General features: G+C 48.4%; 1 protein-coding gene and 1 pseudogene across 1 annotated transcript in view; one reads left to right on the top strand and one right to left on the bottom strand.

The window, feature by feature from the left end:
• The window catches only part of TCEA3 (transcription elongation factor A (SII), 3), a 46,787-nt gene that overhangs the window by 11,621 nt on the left and 13,721 nt on the right, over window positions 1–21,445 (bottom strand). Inside the window, exons 5-8 of the mRNA XM_011977818.1 lie at window positions 17,224–17,286; window positions 5,455–5,618; window positions 5,208–5,264; window positions 1,551–1,705 (exon numbers count right to left, since the gene is read on the bottom strand). Of these exons, the coding sequence (XP_011833208.1) occupies window positions 1,551–1,705; window positions 5,208–5,264; window positions 5,455–5,618; window positions 17,224–17,286 (439 nt within the window). The remainder of the gene's footprint in view (window positions 1–1,550; window positions 1,706–5,207; window positions 5,265–5,454; window positions 5,619–17,223; window positions 17,287–21,445) is intronic.
• On the top strand, window positions 20,023–21,341 carry LOC105538082 (annotated as a pseudogene).

A 21,445-nucleotide genomic window follows, 5' to 3' on the forward strand; every position in this document is an offset into this window, starting at 1 on the left:
CTCCACACATACACACACTTCACACATCATACACACACGCTCCACATATCATACACACACTCCACACATACACACACTTCACACATCATACACACTTCACACATCATACACACACTCCACATATCATACACATACTCCACACATCATACACACACTCCACACATCATACACACACACTCCACATATCATACACACACTCCACACATCATACACACACTCCATACATCATACACAATACATACATACTCCACACATCATACACAATGCACACACTCCACACATCATACACACCACTCACACTCCACACATCATACACAATACACTCACACATCATACACACCACACACACTCCATACATCATACATACCACACACATATACTAAACACCAAACACACCTCACACATCATACACACCACACACACACACACTCCACACATACACAGCCCCCACACTCCACACATCATATACACCAGTGGTCCCCAACCTTTTTGGCTCCAGGGACTGGTTTCCTGGAAGACAGTTTTTCCATAGACGAGGTGGGGGATGGTTTCAGGATGATTCAAGTACATTACATTTATTGTGCACTTTATTTCTATTATTATTACATTGTGTTATAGATAATGAAATAACTATCCAACTCACCATAATGTAGAATCAGTGGGAGCCCTGAGATCCCTTGTTTTTCTGCAACTAGATGGTCCCCACTTGGGGTGCTGGGAGACAGTGACAGATCATCAGGCATTAGATTCTCATGAGGAGCGTGCAACCTAGATCCCTCACATGCACAGTTCACAATAGGGTTTGTGCTCCCATGAGAATCTAATGCCGCCACTGATCTGACAGGAGGCGGAGCTCAGGCAGAAATGCGAGTGATGGGGAGAGGCTGTAAACACAGATGAAGCTTCGCTAGCTTGCCCACTGCTCACCTCCTGTTGTGTGGCCTGGTTCCCAACAGGTACCAGCCAGTGGCCCGAGGGTTGGGGATCCCTAATATATACCATGCGCACATGCTCCATACATACATACACATACATACCACACACACTCCACATATACACACCACACACTTACCCCACATATACACACCACACACGCACCCCACATATACCCCTACACACCTCACACATCATATGTACCACACGGACACGCACTCCACACGTACACCCCCACGCACTCTGCACAATCTAGCTCTGGGGCCAGACAGCTTGCCTCCTGGCCTCAGCTGTTTCTAGCTGTGTGCATGGGCAAATCCATTTACTCCTCTGAGCCTCAGGATCCTCATCTGTAGAATGGGGATAATACACCTTTCTATCTCAGTTGGTGTGAACAACTTGGCCAATTCGCTGAATATGCTTAGCACAGCACTTAGAACCTATTAGCTGTGTTCAGGATTCTGCTAGTCCAGAGCCTGGTGGGGAGGCTGAGATGAGGCTGGTTGGAAAAGCTCCCTGGCTCATCGCTGCTGAGTCACGAGCCACTGACCCTCTGCACTAGGCAGGGCTGGGGGGACCTGGCTTCCTGCCCCACCATGCAGACGCCCTGCTCTCACCTCTGCTGTCATCTTGGCTATGAGCCCTGCAGAGATGGCCCCACTGAGCACATTCCGCCGCAGGCCGGGGTTCCTGGGGTCCTTGAGGTTGCTAATGCGGCTGCGCACGCGGTTCCGGTACTTCATGTCTGTGCTCTTGAGCTCTTGGTAGATATGTGACACAGTCAAGGGTGGGCCAGCCACTCGTGGAGGGGCATGGAAGGGTGCAGGCCTGGCCCTGATGCCTGAGGAACTCCAGGACCCTCTCTTCCTATCCCTGGATTTCTACAGGGGTTGGGCCCCTCTTTTGTGACCTCTGACTCCCCAAGTGGGGATCTCTCTTGGGCATTTGTGGTCAGCCAAGTATCAGAGACAGAAAAGTCTCTGGGGTAAGATCAGATCATAGCAAGCACTATAGTGTCAGGGATACCAGGACCCTGGGTTTGTCTGAGCCTCTTATGTGACCTCAGGTGAGTCACACAACCTCTATACGCCTGAGTTTCCTTATTTATAAAATACAAGGATTCTGTGAACTAAGCCACACGATGCAGTAGTGTGGTGTCTGGGATATATCAAATGCTCAACATACATGGGCTGCTAAGATGATGACAAGGATGCAGAGAACTTCTAGTTGGGAAGGGCCCCTGGAGGTTGTGAGTCCTGCTGTCAGCGGAAAAGATTAAGAGCCACATGTTTAAGGTTCTAAGAGGCCTTATTGCAAAAAAGAAACCACTGAGCTTTGTTTAATCTGGTGTTCCCAATACATTTGATTATAGAGTCCCCTTCCCCTCCATCCTTTCCGCTACAAGACCTGTTACCATCCCATGGAACCCACGCTGGGAATTGCTGGTCAGAGTTACTTCTCCCATTAATAGATGAGGCAGCTGAGGCTTAGAAAGGGTGCAAGCCCTTGCTCAAGGCCATGGGGCAAATTCCCGGCAGAGACAGGGCTGGAAGCCAGACCCCTCCTGACGGTAACACTCTCTCCACTCACCCGGCAGGAAGTCACCCCTGGCCACCAACCACAGTGAGTTTCTGTCCAAACACTGCATCCTAGGCAGGCTTCCGAGCCTCCCACTCCCTCCACCCTCTGGAGGAGCTCGGGGAACACAGCCTCATTTTCTTGGTCTCCTGAGCCAAGGAAGATCAGGAAGACAAAGCTGTTGCTGGGAATAACCATATACAAGAAAGCGACTGCGGGGAATGTGGAAAAATGAAAACAGATGACTTGCTAGAAGTGGTGGGAGGGGAGGTGGTATTCTTTCTTTATTCTGTTATTGTTTTAATGCTGTCTGTACAATAAAAGTGTGAAAAGCAAAGAATATGCCACAATGCATGTGAAAGCCGAAAAATGTGTTTTAAAATGTGCCACTTGGGATTCCTCGGGTGTACTGATATGTGGAGCCAGCAGAGCTGGCGATATTTCACCAGTCTCTGACTCCGTCTCCATGCCCCAAGGTCACAGGAGGGGACGAGGTGGAGAGCAGACCAGGGGGCACCGGCCCCTCAGAGGAACTTTTGGCTGCATTGTTAGCACAGGGCCACTCCAAAGAGCACAGATCTATTTTAGGACACAGAGCAGTCAAGCCCCCAAATGTACCCTCCCCCTGACCTCCAGCTAGCTAAGAACAAAGAGCTAAAGGGTTTGATGCAGCTTTGATTTCCTCTCCTTTAGAACAGGGACATTCAGGCCGGGAGCGGTGGCTCAAGCCTGTAATCCCAGCACTTTGGGAGGCCGAGACGGGCGGATCATGAGGTCAGGAAATCGAGACCATCCTGACTAACACGGTGAAACTCCGTCTCTACTAAAAAATATTGTTAAAAAAACTAGCTGGGCGAGGTGGTGGGCGCCCGTAGTCCCAGCTACTCGGGAGGCTGAGGCAGGAGAATGGCGTGAACCTGGCAGGCGGAGCTTGCAATGAGCTGAGATCCGGCCACTGCACTCCAGCCTGGGCAACAGAGCGAGACTCCGTCTCAAAAAAAAAAAGTGGATGGAGGAAAGGCTGGGAGTGGAACTTTGTACTGGACCATCTGCTGTTGTTTCAAACTGGGCTTAAAGGTGGAAAGGACCTGCTTGGAGGGATGACTGTTCAGGAGAAAATGAAGATGAAACTTGTGATAGTTCTGACACCTTGAGTTCTGCCTTCCTGAATTAATGGGAAATGATGAAAATGTACTTTTTGAGGTGCTGAATGGCTCCAGACTTGTTGAGGTATTGCTGATTAATCATTAAATGAGAGTAGAGAGAAACCACCAGAAAATGAGTTGGAGGGAATTAGGGTAGGCCACAGGCAGGAGATGGAAACGCAAATTTGTCGTCTGCAGATCGGCCCCTGACCCTCCCCAACAGACCCTGCTGAACTCCGCAGGTAGAGCCCAGGAGCCCTCAAAAGGGTCGCTTGCATCTCGGTGTGACACTTAGACTTCCTGTCCCCTGATTGCCTCCCCGCTCCGACACCATGCAAACCTTTGTCTCTAGTAAAAGAAGCTCCATGTTTTCATTCAATGGGGGCCAAGTGAGGAGGGAATTTTTTTCTCCCAAGCCAAACATCTTTTGGTGCAAGAGATCTATTAATATATCCCAGTGGTGGTCACCTCTCCTGTCTACACAAGGCCCCTTTCAGGTGATAAGCTGGGGAGCAGGGGGCACATCGAAAGGGTTCAGTAGGTGGAATCCAAAGACAAAGTCTCCAGTCCCGCTTTGACACCGAGTAGTTCTGAGCCTCAGACTCCTCTTCCGTAAAATGGGAACCGTCTCTGCCTCACAGGGAATGCTGTGAGAGCTAACAGAGGTAGGAATTGTCAATTGGCCATTGCAGTGCTTGATATATATTTGGGAGTAAAAAAATGGGGCAGGGGGTGCTGGGCATGGTGGCTCACGCCAGTAATCCCAGCACTTTGGGAGGCAAAGCAGGGGTGCATCACCTGAGGTCAGGAGTCTGAGACCAGCCTGACCAACATGGTGAAACCCATCTCTACTAAAAATACAAAATTAGCCAGGTGTGATGGTGCATGCCTGTAATTCCAGCTACTTGAGAGGCTGAGGCAGGAGAATTGCTTGAACCCAGAAGTTGTAGGTTGCAGGGAGGCGAGATTGCGCCATTGCACTCCAGCCTGGGCAACAAGAGCGAAACTCCGACTCAACAACAATAAAAAAAGGGGAGCTGTTAACATCAGAGGATGGGAGAAGGGAAAAGGCTGAGCATGAGAAATGCTGACTTCTCAGTCTAGTCTGTTCTTGGAGGTAACGACTTGACCAACTGAGGCACGCTATGACACAGCCTAGCTGGCACAGCCGCTGAGCCTCCAGGTTCCAGGGCCACACTTTCAGGGTTCAGATCCCATCTCTGCTACTACTGTTAGCTGTATGGGCTTTGGGAAATGATTCGACCTCTCTGAGTCTCGGTGACTTCACCCATGAAACTGGATAAATCAGGGAACCTACCCTGTGGGGTTGTTATCAACACTAAATGAGGTACTGCTCATTTTCAAGTTTTGCTGGCAGGTGTAAAATAATAATTAATGTTAGATAGAATTAAGAGCTCTGGTTCAGGGGCAGAGCAGGGGCTGTTCCTGGAGCCCTTCCTCTCCTTCCTCACTCTCCCAGCTCGCTTGCACCTTGGAGGGGTGCTGCTAGACGGTCCAGACACCCACAGCCCTGGCACAATTCAAGGATATGATCTTCGATTTCTGATGCCATCTTGTCACAGTTGACTCCATAGTCCTTGTAATCATCTAAAAGAGATTCGAGAAATACTGGTATCAGCCAGACACAACATAGGCAGTGAAGCCTGCTTGTGCCAGGAACTACAGTGTTCCTGTACCATCCCCAGGGGTGCTGAGAAAGACTGAATCTCATCTGCCCTTGGCGAGATTGGGAAAAGGAACCCCTTCCCTCCCTCATCCCTAGCCCAGGCTCTCTCACCGTCCGCTTTCAGGGCTGCTGACAGCATCTCCACACACTTGTCCCGGACAGAGTCCCCTGTGAGATAGCAGGGGGCCAGGAGACAGATGGAGGAGGCAAACGTGGGGGTCAAGGGGCTGCTAGGTGTTCTGGGGCTCTCCGCTTTTGATTTGCTGCTGTTTGATCTGAGGATGACAATCAGTAACAGACATTTGACATTAAGAGAGTAAAGCATTTATTGAGCAGCATTCTAGATGTCTTGATGGATGATCTCCTATAATCCTCATAACCCAATGAGGTAGGTACTATTTTAGGCATTTGACATGGATCATCTCATTTAATCCTCATGACAACCCCATGAGGTTGATACTATTCTTATCCCCATTTGAGAGATGCATTTTAAAGTGCATGGTAGAGAAAGATGTATCTAAAGGTGCACTTGGCTCAGGTCACACTTCGACGAACCAGTAGAAACAGAATTCAAACCCAGGCAGTTGGCTCTTAACCAGCCACTGTGCTTTCCTCATTGTAGAACAGTGTAACGCCACCAATAATTATATGCAATTGATTATGCACTGTGCTAGCTGCTATCTATGCTCTCCTAAATGTATGAACTGTTTATTCACTCATTCACTGAATATTTATTAGACACCTATTCTCCAGGTACTTGCCAAGAACAAGGGATAATGCAGATAAGTCAGCAAAGCTCCTTCCCTCAAGGGGCTTACAGTCTAGTGAATAGCGACTATCTACCACCATTTAAAAGGGCTGGCTTTACTGGATGCCAGAACTGTGCCAGACACTTTACAAGCATTTTCCAATTTAATCTTCATACCCATCCCAGGAGGTAGATACTCTCATCATCCCCATTTAAAGATGAGGAAATAAACCCAGAGAGGTACACCACTGAGATTTGCCTAAGGCTATACACCACCACGATTTGAACCTACATCTGTCTAATTCCAACACCTATGCTCTTTTTATTAATTTATTTTTTGAGATAGGATCTCTCTCTGTCACCCAGGCTGGAGTGCAGTGGTGCAATCATGGCTCACTATAACCTTGACCTCCTGGGCTCAGACAATCCTCCCACCTCAATCTCCAAGGAGCTGGGATCACAGAAGCACACCATCATACCTGGCTAATTTTTACATTTTTTTGTGGAGATGGGATCTCACCATGTTGCTCAGGCTGATCTAAAACTCCTGGGCTCAAGCAATCCACCTGCCTTGGCCTTCCAAAGTGCTGGGATTACAGGTGTGAGCCACCACACCCAGTCAACACCTATGCTATAATCTATGATGTACTATCCAAGAATTATCTCATACTGGTTTTAAGTGTATATGTGTGTGTGTGTGTGTGTGTGTGTGTATGCATACACGCACAGACATTTAGAAGGCTAACTATGTGGCTCAAGCTGTCATAACAAAATATCAGACTGGGTGGCTTCGCTAACAGAATTTATTTCTCATGGTTCTGGAGGCTGGGAAGCCCAAGATCAAGTTGCTGGCCAATTTGCTTTCTGGTGAGGGCTGTCTCTTTGCTTGCGAATGGCAGTCTTCTCATTGTGTTTACATGGTGGCTCTTCTCATAGGGACAGTAATCCTATTGGATCAGGGCTCCACCCTTATGACCTCATTTAACCTTAACGAAGGCCCTATCCCCAAATACAGTCACAGTGGGGTTTGGGATTTCAACATATGAATTTTAGGGGGTCACAAACATTCAGCCCATAACACCATGTTAATAGCAATTATCTCTCTGAGGTGGAATGATAGATTGTTTGCTTATGCCTATTTGCTAAATCTTCTATAAAGAATATGTCTACTTTTGTGATGTGAGAAACACTTTTTTTTTTTTTTTTTTTGGAGAGGGAGTCTCGCTCTGTCATCCAGGCTGGAGTGCAGTGACACAATCTTGGCTCACTGTGACCTCCACTTTCTGGATTCGAGCGATTCTCCTGCCTCAGCCTCCCTAGTAGCTGGGATTACAGGCGTGCGCCACCACGCCCAGCTAATTTTTGTATTTTTAGTAGAGACGGGGTTTCGCCATGTTGGCCAGGCTGGTCTTGAACCCCTGACCTCAGGTGATCTACCCGCCTTGGCCTCCCAAAGTGCTGGGATTACAGGCATGAGCTATGGTGCCCAGCCAAAAAATGCATTCGTGCCAGAAATGCATGGAAGTGTGGAAGACCAAGGTTTGCATGGGCAATGTCAAAGGGCTCAGTGTAGCTGGAGCGTGAGGGCGAGGGAGCTTGTGAGCAGGAGAGGGAGTTGGAGAGAAAAGATCTAACCAGACTCCGGGGTTTGTTAAGGATGGTAAAACAAAAGCCACCATTTACCGCAGGTCTGCTCTTTATTCTTCTTGATAACCCTAAAAGTCACAAATTACTGGGCCCATTTTACAGATGATGGAACGGAGCCTTGAAGAAGTGAAGTGTGTCAATCATAGCTCACTGCAATCTCGAACTCCTGGGCTCAAATGATCCTCCCGCCTCAGCCTCCCAAGTAACTAGGACTGACTCCGGGCAGATGCTGCCACATCAGGCCATTTTTTTTTTTTTTTTTCTGTAGAAATGGGGTTCTCAATATGTTGCTCAGGCTGGACTCAAACTCCTGGCCTCAAATGATCCACTCGCCTTGGCCTCCCAATGTGCTGGGATTACAGGCATGAGCCACTGTGCCTGGCATGACTTTGTGATAGTTGCACAACTCCCTCCCTCCAGAGATGTTTTTGCACTATTCTTAGGGTAGGAGCCAGGAAGTTAGGAAGTCTCTGTCTTCATTCCCCTGCTCTTCTCACCTCCTTTTTCAATAACCCATCAGAATCTGCCAGCCAGCCCCTATATCTCTGCTCAGAAAAAAGTGGATTCATCAGAGTTGAAAAAATTAAGGTCCCCTCCTGGAGTGAAATTAAGACCCATTCGAGGGTCTTACCAAACTGAGCCCTTGTGGAAGTGCCCAGAGAGCTGCTGCATTTCCTCACTCCAGGAGGCACCATTCACATTATTAGCTTGATACCTCCTGTAATTGTACAGTGCACAGCCTGGGCAGCTGCACCAGGCAGCCTTGGGACCTGGATCCACAGCTGCTTCTCATGTTCACTTTCAGGCTGTAGACATGCTACTTCCTTTCAGGAAGAAGAGGATTCTGGACTTCTGCCAAAGTCTTTCAGGCCCAGGGAGTTGTGTCTGAGAGTGAGACTGACTGAGTAGCCCAGACTTCTCAGGATCAACAACCTGGAGTTACCAGAGAATCTCATCCAACATCTAGCTGGGCACAGCTCAGTGTGGACTCTGCTGGTGACCTCCCTGTCCCCCACCTCTTGCTGTTTGGCCTGACCTTGGATCCCCTCTTTCACTCCAGACCCCTGGACCTTTGGGATTTTTGCATTCTCTAGAGACTTGAGGTTCCTCAAAGGTGTCTCCGTGCATACTGGTGAGGTGGGCCGGGGATGCAAAGCTCTGTTCTTATAAGGTTTACATTTTGAATTTCTAAAAATTTTGTCCAAAGGGATTCATTTCCTAGCTTTTATTTATTTATTTATTTTTAATGCAGTTTTGAAACTTGCTGTCCTAGATTAATCTAGCCTTGATTCTACCCGACCCTGCCTGACAACTGGGTTGCCTGGCAGCATGGTGGAGGGACAGGGAAGCTGAGATCCAAGCAGATTTTTCCTGGAGTCAGACTGCAGCAGGAGGTTTGGGTGAGGAAAGGCTGGACAGGGTGTGAACTAGTGGGGCTGTCAGCAACCAAAAATGGATGTGCCTGCCCCCAAGCCTGGTCCTGGTCACTGGGTTCCCACCTGAACAGTCACAACAGCCCCCAAACTGGTTTCCTTGTGTCCTCTTCCCCCACTACAACCCATTTGCCAAAGGGCAGCCAGAGGGACTTTTCAAAAATCCATAACTGATCAAGTCACTCCCCTGCTTCTAACCCTCCAACACAGGGTTCTCACCCCCTGGGACCACAGACCAGTACCAGTCTGTGGCCTGTTAGGAATCGGGTCACACAGCAAGAAGTGGGACTATTGTGAACTGTGCACGTGAGGGATCTAGGTTACACGCTCCTTGTAAGAATCTAATGCCTGATGATCAGAGGTGGAACAGTTTCATCTTGAAACCATCCCCCACAAGCCCTGGTCCGTGGAAAAACTGTCTTCTATGAAACCAGTCCCTGGTGCCAAAAAGGTTGGGGATTGGTGGTGTAACAGCTTCCAATTATTTTTAGCATAAAGTAAAACTCCTGGCCAGGTGCAGTGGCTCATGCCTAAAGTCCCAGCACTTTGGGACATCGAGGTGGGAGAATCACTTGTGGTTAGGAGTTCGAGACCAGCCTGGCCAACATGGCCAAACCCTGTCTGTACTAAACATATAAAAATTAGCTGGGCATGGTGGCGCACGCCTGTAATCCCAGTTACTCAAAAGGCTGAGGCACAAGAATCGCTTGAACCCGGGAGGCGGAGGCTGTAGTGAGCCGAGATCACGCCATTGCACATCAGTCTGAGCGACACAGCGAGACTGTGTCTCCAAAAAAACAAACAAAAAGAAAACAAAAAAAACTCACCACAGCCTCCCAGCCACTGCACTTCCTGCCCCTACCCGCTTTTTGATGTAATCTCATGCCATGCTCTTCTCATGGTTTATGGAAGGCCCCCACAGCACTGCTTCTTTCTGTTCCTTAAACATACCCATCCTCCCAGTGCCCAGCCTTTGCACAGGCTGGTCTTCCTTCCTGGAATGCTCTTCCTCCTCCAGGTCTCAGCTGGCATGAGGGAGGCCTTCCGTCACCACCTCAGCCAAGGCTGACAGTCCCCGCACTGTAACTCCCTAGCACATCACCTGATTTCTATCTTTTACAGCACTTATCCAAGTGTATGATTAACTTGTTCATGTGTTTATAAACATCGTCTGCCTCCATCTCCAGATTACAGGCTCCAGAGTATTGGGACCCCGTCACAGGTTCACTACTGCATTCCAGCTCCTGTAACAGTGCCCTAGGTGGACACTTGATACATCGTTGCTAAACGGATGGATGAATGAATAAATGGATGAATACATGACGAATTGAGGAACTGACCATAGAGAGACGAAAGGCACATCTAGAGGATCCCCCATGGCTGAAATGTGGAAAGAAGGTCCTCTTTGGAAGGACAGTGGCTCCACTCTCTGGGCCTAGGAGAGGGATCAGGAGTACGAGAGGGATCTCTCTCGGAGCCAGCCTCCGTCAACTCCCAGGACCCAGGTAACGCCATCTCCTGCAGCTGGGATGGTGCCTCGCTGACCTGTGCACGCCCTTGCACACTCTCAACAGCTATGACTCACCACAGGAAAACCGTCAGGGGAGCCTGTAGCATGCTGCTTTGAGGGAGCCCCAACGAGTGACAGTAATAATGGTGGCCATTTTTGAAATGACTGCACTGAGTTAGTTTACTTATTAAGAACCTAGGCTCTGGAGTTCAACTCCCAGGTTCACAGCCTGATACCAACACTTTGTAGCTATGTGACCTTGGTTGGGTTCCTTAACCCCTAGGTGCCTCAGTTTTTTTCACACGTAAAATAGGTTAAACAACAGTACCCATCTTAAGGGGCAGATGAAAGCAACTAAGTGACAAAGTGTTATGCAGTTTACATAGATAACCAAGTTTCATGTGAGTATTATTACAAAGTATTATGTGTTCATTGAGCACTTACATGGTTTGGGAACAGTGCTGGGTATTTCATTACCTTATTTAATCCTCACAATGACCTTGAGAGGGGTTCATAATTGTCTCCATTTTACAGATCAATAGATTGAAGCTCAGAGAGCTGAAATGAATTATCTGTCCAAGTTACTGTCCCAAGTTACCCATCCAACTAGCAAAGGGTATAGTCAGACCACGAACCTGTCTGTCGCCCTTCCAAATTATTTTCAACACATCAACTGTGTCTCTAAAAGAAAGGTTTCCAGAGTCCTCTTACCTGAGCAAGACTAGGCTGTTTGGAGCATTTCTTCCCACCTCCCTGGCAGGGCACACCCAGCCCTGGTCCCGCCTCCCCAGTTAGGAGCTGGCTGGCTGGCTGGAATTCGTGTCTGGGCAGCATTTCAGGCAGCCACACTCATTTTGCTTTCAGTGCACACACCTGGGAACTGAGCCAAACTGCAGAGAGGGCATCACCGGCCGGGGTGAGATTGGGGATTGGATTTATCAACAGCTTCCTTCTGTTCCCTGGATGTGCCTGCACCGCACTAGCCCTTAAAAAACCCTCCTGCCACAGGTCTGAGTAGAGGCATCCGGAGGCCGGGCTCGCTGCTTCTGTGCGCCACCTCGAGTGCATTTCTGTTACTGCATCAGCGAGCATGCTCTGCAAGTGGCAAATCATTCTGACAGCCAGGTAAAAGGACAACTGAGAACAGTCAACTTTCTCCCCTGTCACCATGGTATCCTTCGTGGTCTTCTTCCTGGTACTCCAGCTACAGTTCCCGGAGCATCGTGCTCACTCCCACTTCCACACCTTTGCGTGTGCCATTTCTTTCTGCTTGAAATGACTCTCCTGACTTGCCTCCAAAACTCCTCCTATTAGACTTTCCATTCTCAGCTCAAATACTTTCTCTTCCATGAAGCCTCCTTTGACTTTTATAGTCATATTGAGACATGCTTCCTATGCTCCCATGGTGTTTTATACCTACCCCTTTCTAAAAATATGCATTTTGGTGTCTGCCTCTGCACTCATGGTTAGCCCTAAGGAGGGAGAAATGATGAGTTTTAACCTTTGCCTGGCCTTAGAGGTCGAAAACAGGTGGGCTACAAATATGTTTTGTCTCCCTACTGTGTCACAGAAAAATGTGAATATGTTGCTGATACTGATAATTGGGAGTTTTGGTCGGGCATGGTGGCTCACACCTGTAATCCCAGCACTTTGGGTGGTTGAGGCAGGAGGACTGCTTGAGCCCAGGAGTTTGAGACCAGCCTGGGCAACAAAGTGAGACTCTGTTTCTACAAAAAAATATATTTTTTAAGTTAGCCAGGTGTGGTGACATGCAACTGTGGTCCTAGCTACACAGGAGCCTAGGGCAGGAGGATCACTTGAACGGGAGGCTGAGGCTGCAGTGACCCCTGTTTATACCACTGCACTCCAGCCTGGGCAAGATCCTATCTCAAAAAAGGTGGTTGGGGGGAGTCTCATATGAAAATCTAGGTGTCTGGTTTTTTTTTTTTTTTAAGTAATTGGAAGACATGGCACACTGGACCTGCATTTCCCCAAAGCAACAATCAGCTGGGGTGGGGTAGTGGCTGTCCCCTTCAGACAGACACGTACTTTCTAGTTTGCCATGATCTCCACTAGTCACCCAGTATATGCATGTGCCCTTGATCCCTGGAGAATGTTGAATTTGCAAGGAAGTGCTCAATAGATGTGCTTACCAAATCAATGAATGGATGAATGAATGAAAGAGAAAAATGAAATAGAGAAATAAATCGTGCAGGGAACAGTCTGGGTAGGAGATAAATTAATGAGATTTGCAGCTGGGCATGGTGGCTCATGCCTGTAATCCCAGTACTTTGGGGAGGCCAAAGAAGGTGGATCACGAGGTCAAGAGATTGAGACCATACTGGCCAACGTGGTGAAACCCCGTCTCTACTAAAAATACAAAAAATTAGCTGGGCATGGTGGGCCGCATCTGTAGTCCCAGCTACTTGAGTGGCTGAGGCAAGAGAATCACTTGAACCCGGGAAATGGAGGTTGCATTGCACTCCTTCCAAAGAGGACCTTCTTCTTTCCACATTTCAGCCCTGGGGGACCCTCTGGGTGTGCCTTTCATCTCTCTGTGGTCAGTTCCTCAATTCATCATGTATTCATTCATTCATTCATTCATCCACTCCACTGCACTCCAGCCTGGTGACAGAGTGAGACTCCATCTCAAAAAAATACTGATAATGAGACTTGCTTGTGTCCCTTTTGGTTTCCTACCCTCACTAGTGAACCAGCAGGAAATGGCACAGCTTCTGGAAGGACAAACAGATTCTGTCTGACTGATCTTCAGAGAAAGAATGCATTATGGGAGGGAGCTAGGGGATTTCAAGACCATGAAGGCAAAGTCAGGAGGAGTCTGGAGGCTCAAATCCTTACACGAACGTCGAGTGTTTTTATTTTTATTTTTTTATTTTTTTATTTTTTGAGACGGAGTCTTGCTCTGTCGCCCAGGCTGGAGTGCAGTGGAGTGATCTCAGCTCACTGCAAGCTCTGCCTCCCAGGTTCACGCCACTCTCCTGCCTCAACCTTCCGAGTAGCTGGGACTACAGGAGCTCGCCACTACGCCCGGCTAATTTTTTATGTTTTTAGTAGAGACGAGGTTTCACCGTGTTAGCCAGGAATGGCCTCAATCTCCTGACCTCATGATCCACCCGCCTTGGCCTCCCAAAGTGCTGGGATTACAGGCATGAGCCACCGCGCCCCACCCGAGTGTTTTTATTACAGTATCAAATCCAGAATGTCACAAGTGGCCAGTGTTTCATCTGGGAATAAGATGACCCTTCATTATCCAGGAAAGTCTTCACACGTGGCATCTCTGGTTCCTGCCACGAAATGTCAGGAGTATCCCTCTCCTTCTCGCCCTACCCCTACTTTGGCCCAACTCATAGTGACAACCCAAAATGCCTCCACACATTTCTAAATGACCCCTGCTGAGATCCACTGGTCTAGAACCATTTCTAGGAGCCACCATTTCTAGGCCTGACCCACATCAGACATTGCTAATTGACTGCAGAACTTTTTCTACAGCCTCTGATTCCCTCTCCAATCAGCACTCCAGATAGCTTCCACTCATCAGCTGGAGCGGCTGCCATGCTGGATGGAGGTGTGCAATGCAGCCTAGGCCTGTTTAATCTTTTTTTTTTTTTTTTTTTTTGAGACGAAGTGTCACTCTGTCCCCCAGGCTGGAGTGCAGTGGCCGGATCTCAGCTCACTGCAAGCTCCGCCTCCCGGGTTTACGCCATTCTCCTGCCTCAGCCTCCCAAGTACCTGGGACTACAGGCGCCCACCACCTTGCCCGGCTAGTTTTTTGTATTTTTTAGTAGGGACAGGGTTTCACCATGTTAGCCAGGATGGTCTCGATCTCCTGACCTCATGATCCGCCCGTCTCGGCCTCCCAAAGTGCTGGGATTACAGGCTTGAGCCACCGCGCCCGGCCCTGTTTAATCTTCATAAAACCTTAAACAACCTAATTTTTGTGTCTCTACTTTTCTTTCCAATGGCAATCTTACTGATACATTAGGCTTAAAATAATTCTGCAACTTCCCACCAGGGTGCCCCAAAACCCAACATGGCCCCATGGACCCTAATCGTTCTCCTTGATCTGCTGCTTGGCTACTTCCTGGCCTGGCCTGCTCTCCTTGGCCCTGTTTCTCCTCCTGTGACCTCTGACCACTCTCTTAGACCACACTTCACACCCATTCCTTTACTCACAATCTCTCCTTGGTGCTCTCATCCAGGTTCTTCAGATGTCAGTTACACACTAATGACTACAATTTTTGTTTTGTTTTGAGATGGAGTCTCGTTCCGTCCCCCAGGCTGAGTGCAGTGGCGTGATCTCAGCTCACTGCAACCTCTGCCTCCCAGGTTCAAGTGATTCTCTTGTCTCAGCCTCCTGAGTAGCTGGGATTACAGGCACCTGCCACCACGCCGACTGACTTGTATTTTTAGCAGAGATGGGGTTTCTCCATGTTGGCCAGGCTGGTCTTGAACTCCCAGCTTCAAGCGATCTGCCCACCTCGGCTTCCTAAAGTGCTGGGATTACAGGCATGAGCCACCGCACCTGGCCTTGGCTCTGCAATTTATATTTCCAGCTGAGACTTTCTTCCTGAATTGTAGCCTCATATAATCCAACTGCATATTCGACTTCTCCAACTGAATGACTAACACACGCCTCAAATCCAACACATCGAGACCTGAACTCTGAATTTTCCACCCCAAGCCTGATTTGCATAAGCACAGTCTTCCCCATGCCAATTCATGGCAACTCCATCCTTGCAGATGCTCAAGTGAAAAATCTTGGACTCATCCCCGACTCCTCTGTTTCTCTCATTCCCCACATTCAATCTGTCAGGAAGTTCTGTCAGCTTTCCTGTCAAGATATATCCTGAAACCACCCCTTCACCCTACTTCCACCATTACCTCCCTCATCCATGCCACTGTGATATCTTGCCTGAATTACCACAACAGCCGCCTGGCTGGTGTTGCTGCTCCTTCATTCCTGGCACAGCAGCCAGAGCCATCCTGATAAATTTGGTGACATCATTCCCGCCCTCGGTATCCTCCAATAGCTCCAGCTTTACTCATTCCTCCAACTCTCCCCCTTGCTTAAACTGCTCCAGCCTTTGGCCACCTCACTGCTCCTTGACTCTGCCAGGCACACCCCAACCTCAGGGTGCTTGGCTTGGAATGACCCCAGTATCTGCTTGGCTAAAACCCTCTTTCAAGCTGTTGCCTAACGGTCACTTCCTCAATGAGGCCTTTTCTGACAACTCCATGAATATCCTTCCCCAATCCTCTTCCCTCTCCACTTCTGTTTTCCATAGGACTTGTCACCTTCTAAACTTTACCTGTCGCCCCCTATTTAGACTAAAGGCCCCCCATCACTGCAGGGATTTTTGTCTCTTTTGTGAATTTCTGTATCCCTGGCACCTAGAACAGTTCTCGCCACATAGTAGGCCCTCAATAAATATTTGATGACTAAATGACTGGATGATTTTTTGGGTAGACATCCTAGCCAGTTCAGCCCAAATCCAGAGAGCCCACTCCAGGTATAGGCTTTTTTTTTTTTTTTTTTGACAGAGTCTCGCTCTGCAGCCAGGCTGGAGTGCAGTGGCGCGATCTCAGCTCACTGCAAGCTCCACCTCCCAGGTTCACACCATTCTCCTGCCTCAGCCTCCCAAGTAGCTAGGATTACAGGTGCCCACCATCACGCCCGGCTAATTTTTTTATATTTTTTTAGTAGAGGCGGGGTTTCACCGTGTTAGCCAGGATGGTCTCAATCTCCTGACCTCGTGATCCGCCTGCCTCAGCCTCCCAAAGTGCTGGGATTACAGGTGTGAGCCACTGTGCCTGGCCATTGTTTTGTTTTTGTTTTTGAGATGGAGTCTCACTCTGTTGCCCAGGCTGGAGTGCAGTGGCATGACCTCGACTCACTGCAACATCTGCCTCCTGGGTTCAAGCAATTCTACTGCCCCAGCCTCCCGAGTAGCTGGGATTGCAGGTGCCCACCACCATGCCTGGCTAATTTTTGTATTTTTAGTAGAGGCAGGGTTTTGCCATGTTGGCCAGGCTGGTCTCGAACTCCTGACCTCAAGTGATCTGCCTGCCTCGTCCTCCCAAAGTGCTGGGATTACAGGCATGAGCCACTGTGCCCAGCCTAGGTATCGGCTTTCAAGACCTCTGTCCTCACTGGGTTCAATCAGACCTTGAGACTGGTCGTCTGACAATGATGGGGCAACAGCAACCAGTCAGCTGTCCCAGGGAAGGAGCCACACGCCTGATTCAGGGGCCCACTTGCTAAATGGATGGATGAATAAATACATGAATGAATACATGATGAATTGAGCAATTGACCACAGAGAGATGAAAGGCACATCCAGAGGGTCCCCCAGGGCTGAAATGTGGCAAGACTGTGTGGGTCTTAGAATATGGGGGCAACATAACGTAGGACGTTTCTTCCTTCCCCTCTTTCCTCTGCCTTAGGCTTCCTCCATAAAAACAGAGAAGGGGACACAGGCTGAATAGGACATTGGGATGGAGAAGGCTGTGGCTTCCTTTACCTTTCCACTGATGGCCTTTTTGGAGAGGAGGTGGCAGAAGACTTGGAGTCCACAGAGTCTCTCCTGAAAGAAGAGAAATTGGCGATGAGACTGCTTTGTAGGCTAGCATCAGTGCTGACAGGAAGGTGGGGAGAAAGCATCTTGGGAAAAGGCCAGCTGGATTGAGGCTAAGGAAGCCCACCCGGACCACAGCTACGTGGGAGAGGGAGCTCCAGGCGGTGCCGGCTGGTCATGACCTTCACCTACCCTCCATCAAATGAACCAATACAAGGGAAGGAAGTCGATATCTGCCAAGGGCCTAACACATATCGCATGTATGTGACATATGTTGTGTTGCTCATTATTAACAACTATTCTCAGCAGGCCCTGTCCTCCTGGCTGTCAGGCAGGCCTTAGCTAACTGGAGTCCACAGAGACTGGATTCCTGGAGTTGTCTGTACTCATCTGGAACCAGAGAAACAGAGAGATCAGCTTCAGCCTCCCTGGCAGGCACTTTAGGAGGAGGAGAGGAGAAACACATGGGCCTTGGGGATAGAAGAGCTGGGTTAAAATAGCAATCAAAAAAGCAAGAGACAAAATTAGATGCGGACTGTGACTAAAGTCACGCAAGAAAACCAATGCACAGGAGGAAAAGCAGATCTAAAGAAAATATACTCAAATGCTGTTTACAGCTAGGGTGATGGGTTTAAAGGCGAATTTTTCGGCCGGGCGCGGTGGCTCAAGCCTGTAATCCCAGCACTTTGGGAGGCCGAGGCGGGAGGATCAGGAGGTCAGGAGATCGTTGACCATCCTGGCTAACACGGTGAAACCCTGTCTCTACTACGGCGGCAGGCGCCTGTAGTCCCAGCTACTTGGGAGGCTGAAGCAGGAGAATGGCGTAAACCCAGGAGGCGGAGCTTGCAGTGAGCCAAGATCGCGCCACTGCACTCCAGCCTGGGTGACAGAGCAAGACTCCCTCTCAAAAAATAAAAAATAAAAAAATTTTTTTAAAAAAGTGAATTTTCCCCCCAATTTTTCCAAAATGCACGCAGCTACATTCTTTTTTTTTTTTTTTTTTTTTTTTTTTTGAGACGGAGTCTTGCTCTGTTGCCCAGGCTGGAGTGCAGTGGCCAGATCTCGGCTCACTGCAAGCTCTGCCTCCCGGGTTTATGCCATTCTCCTGCCTCAGCCTCCCAAGCAGCTGGGACTACAGGCGCCCACCACCTTGCCCGGCTAGTTTTTTGTATTTTTTTTAGTAGAGACGGGGTTTCACCGTGTTAGCCAGGATGGTCTCGATCTCCTGACCTCATGATCCGCCCGTCTCGGCCTCCCAAAGTGCTGGGATTACAGGCTTGAGCCACCGCACCCAGCCAGCTACATTCTTTTTATGACATATAATGTAGTTCTTCCTTTTACTGGTTTTAAAAAATTCATCTGTTTGTTAATTGCAAACCCCACTCCCCATCTCACTTACCCTGCCCTCCTTTTAATTCCGTAGCACATGTCACCTTCTAGCATACTTGACTAGCATAATTGACTTTTTTTTCTTCGAGACAGAGTCTCACTCTGTTGCCCAGGCTGGAGTGCAGTGGTGCTATCTCAGCGGCTCACTGAGACCTCTGCCTCCTGGGTTCAAGTGATTCTCCTGCCTCAGCCTCCCGGGTAGCTGGGATGACAGTCACGTGCCACCATGCCTACCTAATTTTTATATTCTTAGTAGAGAGGGGGTTTCACCATGTTGGCCAGGCTGGTCTCAAACTCCTGACATCAGGTGATCTGCCCACCTCGGCCTCCCAAACTGCTGGGATTACAGGCGTGAGCCACTGCGCCCGGCCAATTTACTTATTTATATTTAATTCTATTTATTGTCTGACACCCCATGTAAATTCCACAAGAGCAGCATTTGGCAGGTTTTGGTCACTGTGGTGAACACTATCTGTGCTCAGCCCACTTCCCCTTGGGTGGTCACTCTCTCAGTGGCCTCTGGACCCAAAAGCTGCCTCCTGCAAGCTCCCCAGGGCCTCTGTTTGAGGGCGTTCTCTCCCTCAGCTAGGCTGGCTGGAAGTGCTGGTCACTAACTAATGACGCCAGGAGCAGCCCTCCACCAGACACACAGGAGAGGGGAAGAGAGGTCCTCATTCACATGCCCCTGCACTCCCACAACAGGCCCTGGGAGTTCTTCTGTGGGGTTTCTCCTTAGTGCCCCTTGTGGATAGACAATGCAAGCAGGAACCATACGCTGGAATTCCTACAGTGGGAGAAGGGAGAGAAGACACGAGACTCCACCCTGGAGAACCACTTTCTGACTCTTCCTCATTGCTTTTCTTTTTAGAACAAATCAGAAATGCTCTGCAGTTATTGCAAATGACTGTTATGAAAACTATTCAGGAACATGAAAACCTGCTTAGAATACGATAGCAAGATAAATAAAAAGGTGACATATTCGTTGATACAGGTCTGGGCTAAAGCATCAGGAAAAGTCTAAAGATTAGACTGTAAGAAAATAGAAACCAGCTGAGTGCGGTGGCTCACACCTGTAATCCTAGCACTTTGGGAGGCCAAAGCAGGCAGGGCACTTGAGTCAGGAGTTCGAAACCAGCCTGGTCAATATGGTGAAACCCCCATCTCTACTAAAAATTCAAAAATTAGCCGGGCATGGTGGCGTGCTCTGTAATCCCAGCTACTCGGAGGCTGAGGCAGAAGAATCACTTGAACCTGGGAGATGGTGGTTCCAGTGAGCTGAGACCATGCCAGCCTAGGCGACAGAGAGAGACTCCATTTCAAAAATAAAAAATAAAAAAAAGAAAGAAAATAGAAACCATGTTTCGAAGACCTGTATTACAGGTACTTCATCAGTTTGTAAGGCATGAGTCCAAAACAGCTAGCAGTTTGCTTCTCGAAATGTCCCTGAATTGTGTGCAGTTACTCAGGCAAGTGGGTTAGGACCCTATCATGAGACAGATGGAAGGAAATACTCCAGCACAATATTTTCTCTAGCAGCAAATGAGATGTGGTGATCAGGGGACAGGGAAGTGTGCCAAATGGGTGATGTCTGTCAAGATGACATGGCACAGAGTATCAGCATTCTAGCCAGGCCTTGGAGATGTGGCACATCAGTGAAAAAGGAGTCTGGAATTTATTTTTATTTTTATTTATTTATTTTGAGATGGAGTCTCAATCTGTCACCCAGGCTGGAATAGAATGGCACCATCTCGGCTCACTGCAACCACCATCCCCTGGGTTCAAGGGATTCCCATGCCTCAGCCTCCCGAGTAGCTGGGATTACAGGTGCACGCCACCATTTCCAGCTAATTTTTGTATTTTTAGTAGAGATGGGGTTTTGCCATGTTGGCCAGGCTGGTCTCAAACTTCTGACCCCAAGTGATCCACCCATCTTGGCCTCCCAAAGTGCTGGGATTACAGGCATGACCCACTGCACCCAGCCAGGGGTCTCGAATTTATGCAGAAGAAAAAGTAGACTATGGTGAATACATGGATAAAAATAATGGGAGGTGATAAGCAACAACAATCATAGTGAGGCAGAAATTTAAAAATAAATATGCATTCATTCACTCCAAGAAAAGTAACAGGCAAGGCAAGGGTTAAAAGAAAAGAACAAATTTTCCTCTGCCTAGCAAGCTCACTTCAAGGACAGTTATAAGATAACGCTGTTTGAGAAGCCAAGGCCAAAGGAATGGGCTCCAGACCCCCCTCCCCTCCAGAGCAAGGTTGAAGGAAAAAAAGAAAGAAAGATAAATTCCTTTACTATTACTCCTTTCCCTAGCTTCTTAAGCATGACTATGTTTTACAAATGTCTGTATTTAGCCAGTTCTTTTTTTTCTTTCAATACAGCTACAAGGCCACCAGCTATGCAACGCCACAAGTTATGCTATGCTGTAGATTATGTGACCTATCATGTAATTAACTGCTTTTGCTTTGCTTCTGTAAGACTGCTTATAAAAACCCTGCTCTGTCTTTGTTAAAATGCTCAGCTTTTTAGATATGAATCCACCGGGCCGGTGCATACCTTAAATAAACAGTCCTCCTGTTCTCCTGTTGGTCTCTCTGGTCCTCAGTTTCCCAAAATAATAGCTGATAGTAGGATATTTCTGAGTGACCAGACAAAGGAGAAGGCATAGAATGGGTGACTCTTCTTTGGCCATTGTTTGCTACAGTCTCATTTCCAAATCATGTATAATCTTTATAGTTCCTAAGGACAAAAATTCAAATACTGTTTTATATT

This window comes from Mandrillus leucophaeus, unplaced genomic scaffold (assembly GCF_000951045.1).
Source record: "Mandrillus leucophaeus isolate KB7577 unplaced genomic scaffold, Mleu.le_1.0 Scaffold185, whole genome shotgun sequence".
Lineage (NCBI taxonomy): Eukaryota > Metazoa > Chordata > Mammalia > Primates > Cercopithecidae > Mandrillus > Mandrillus leucophaeus.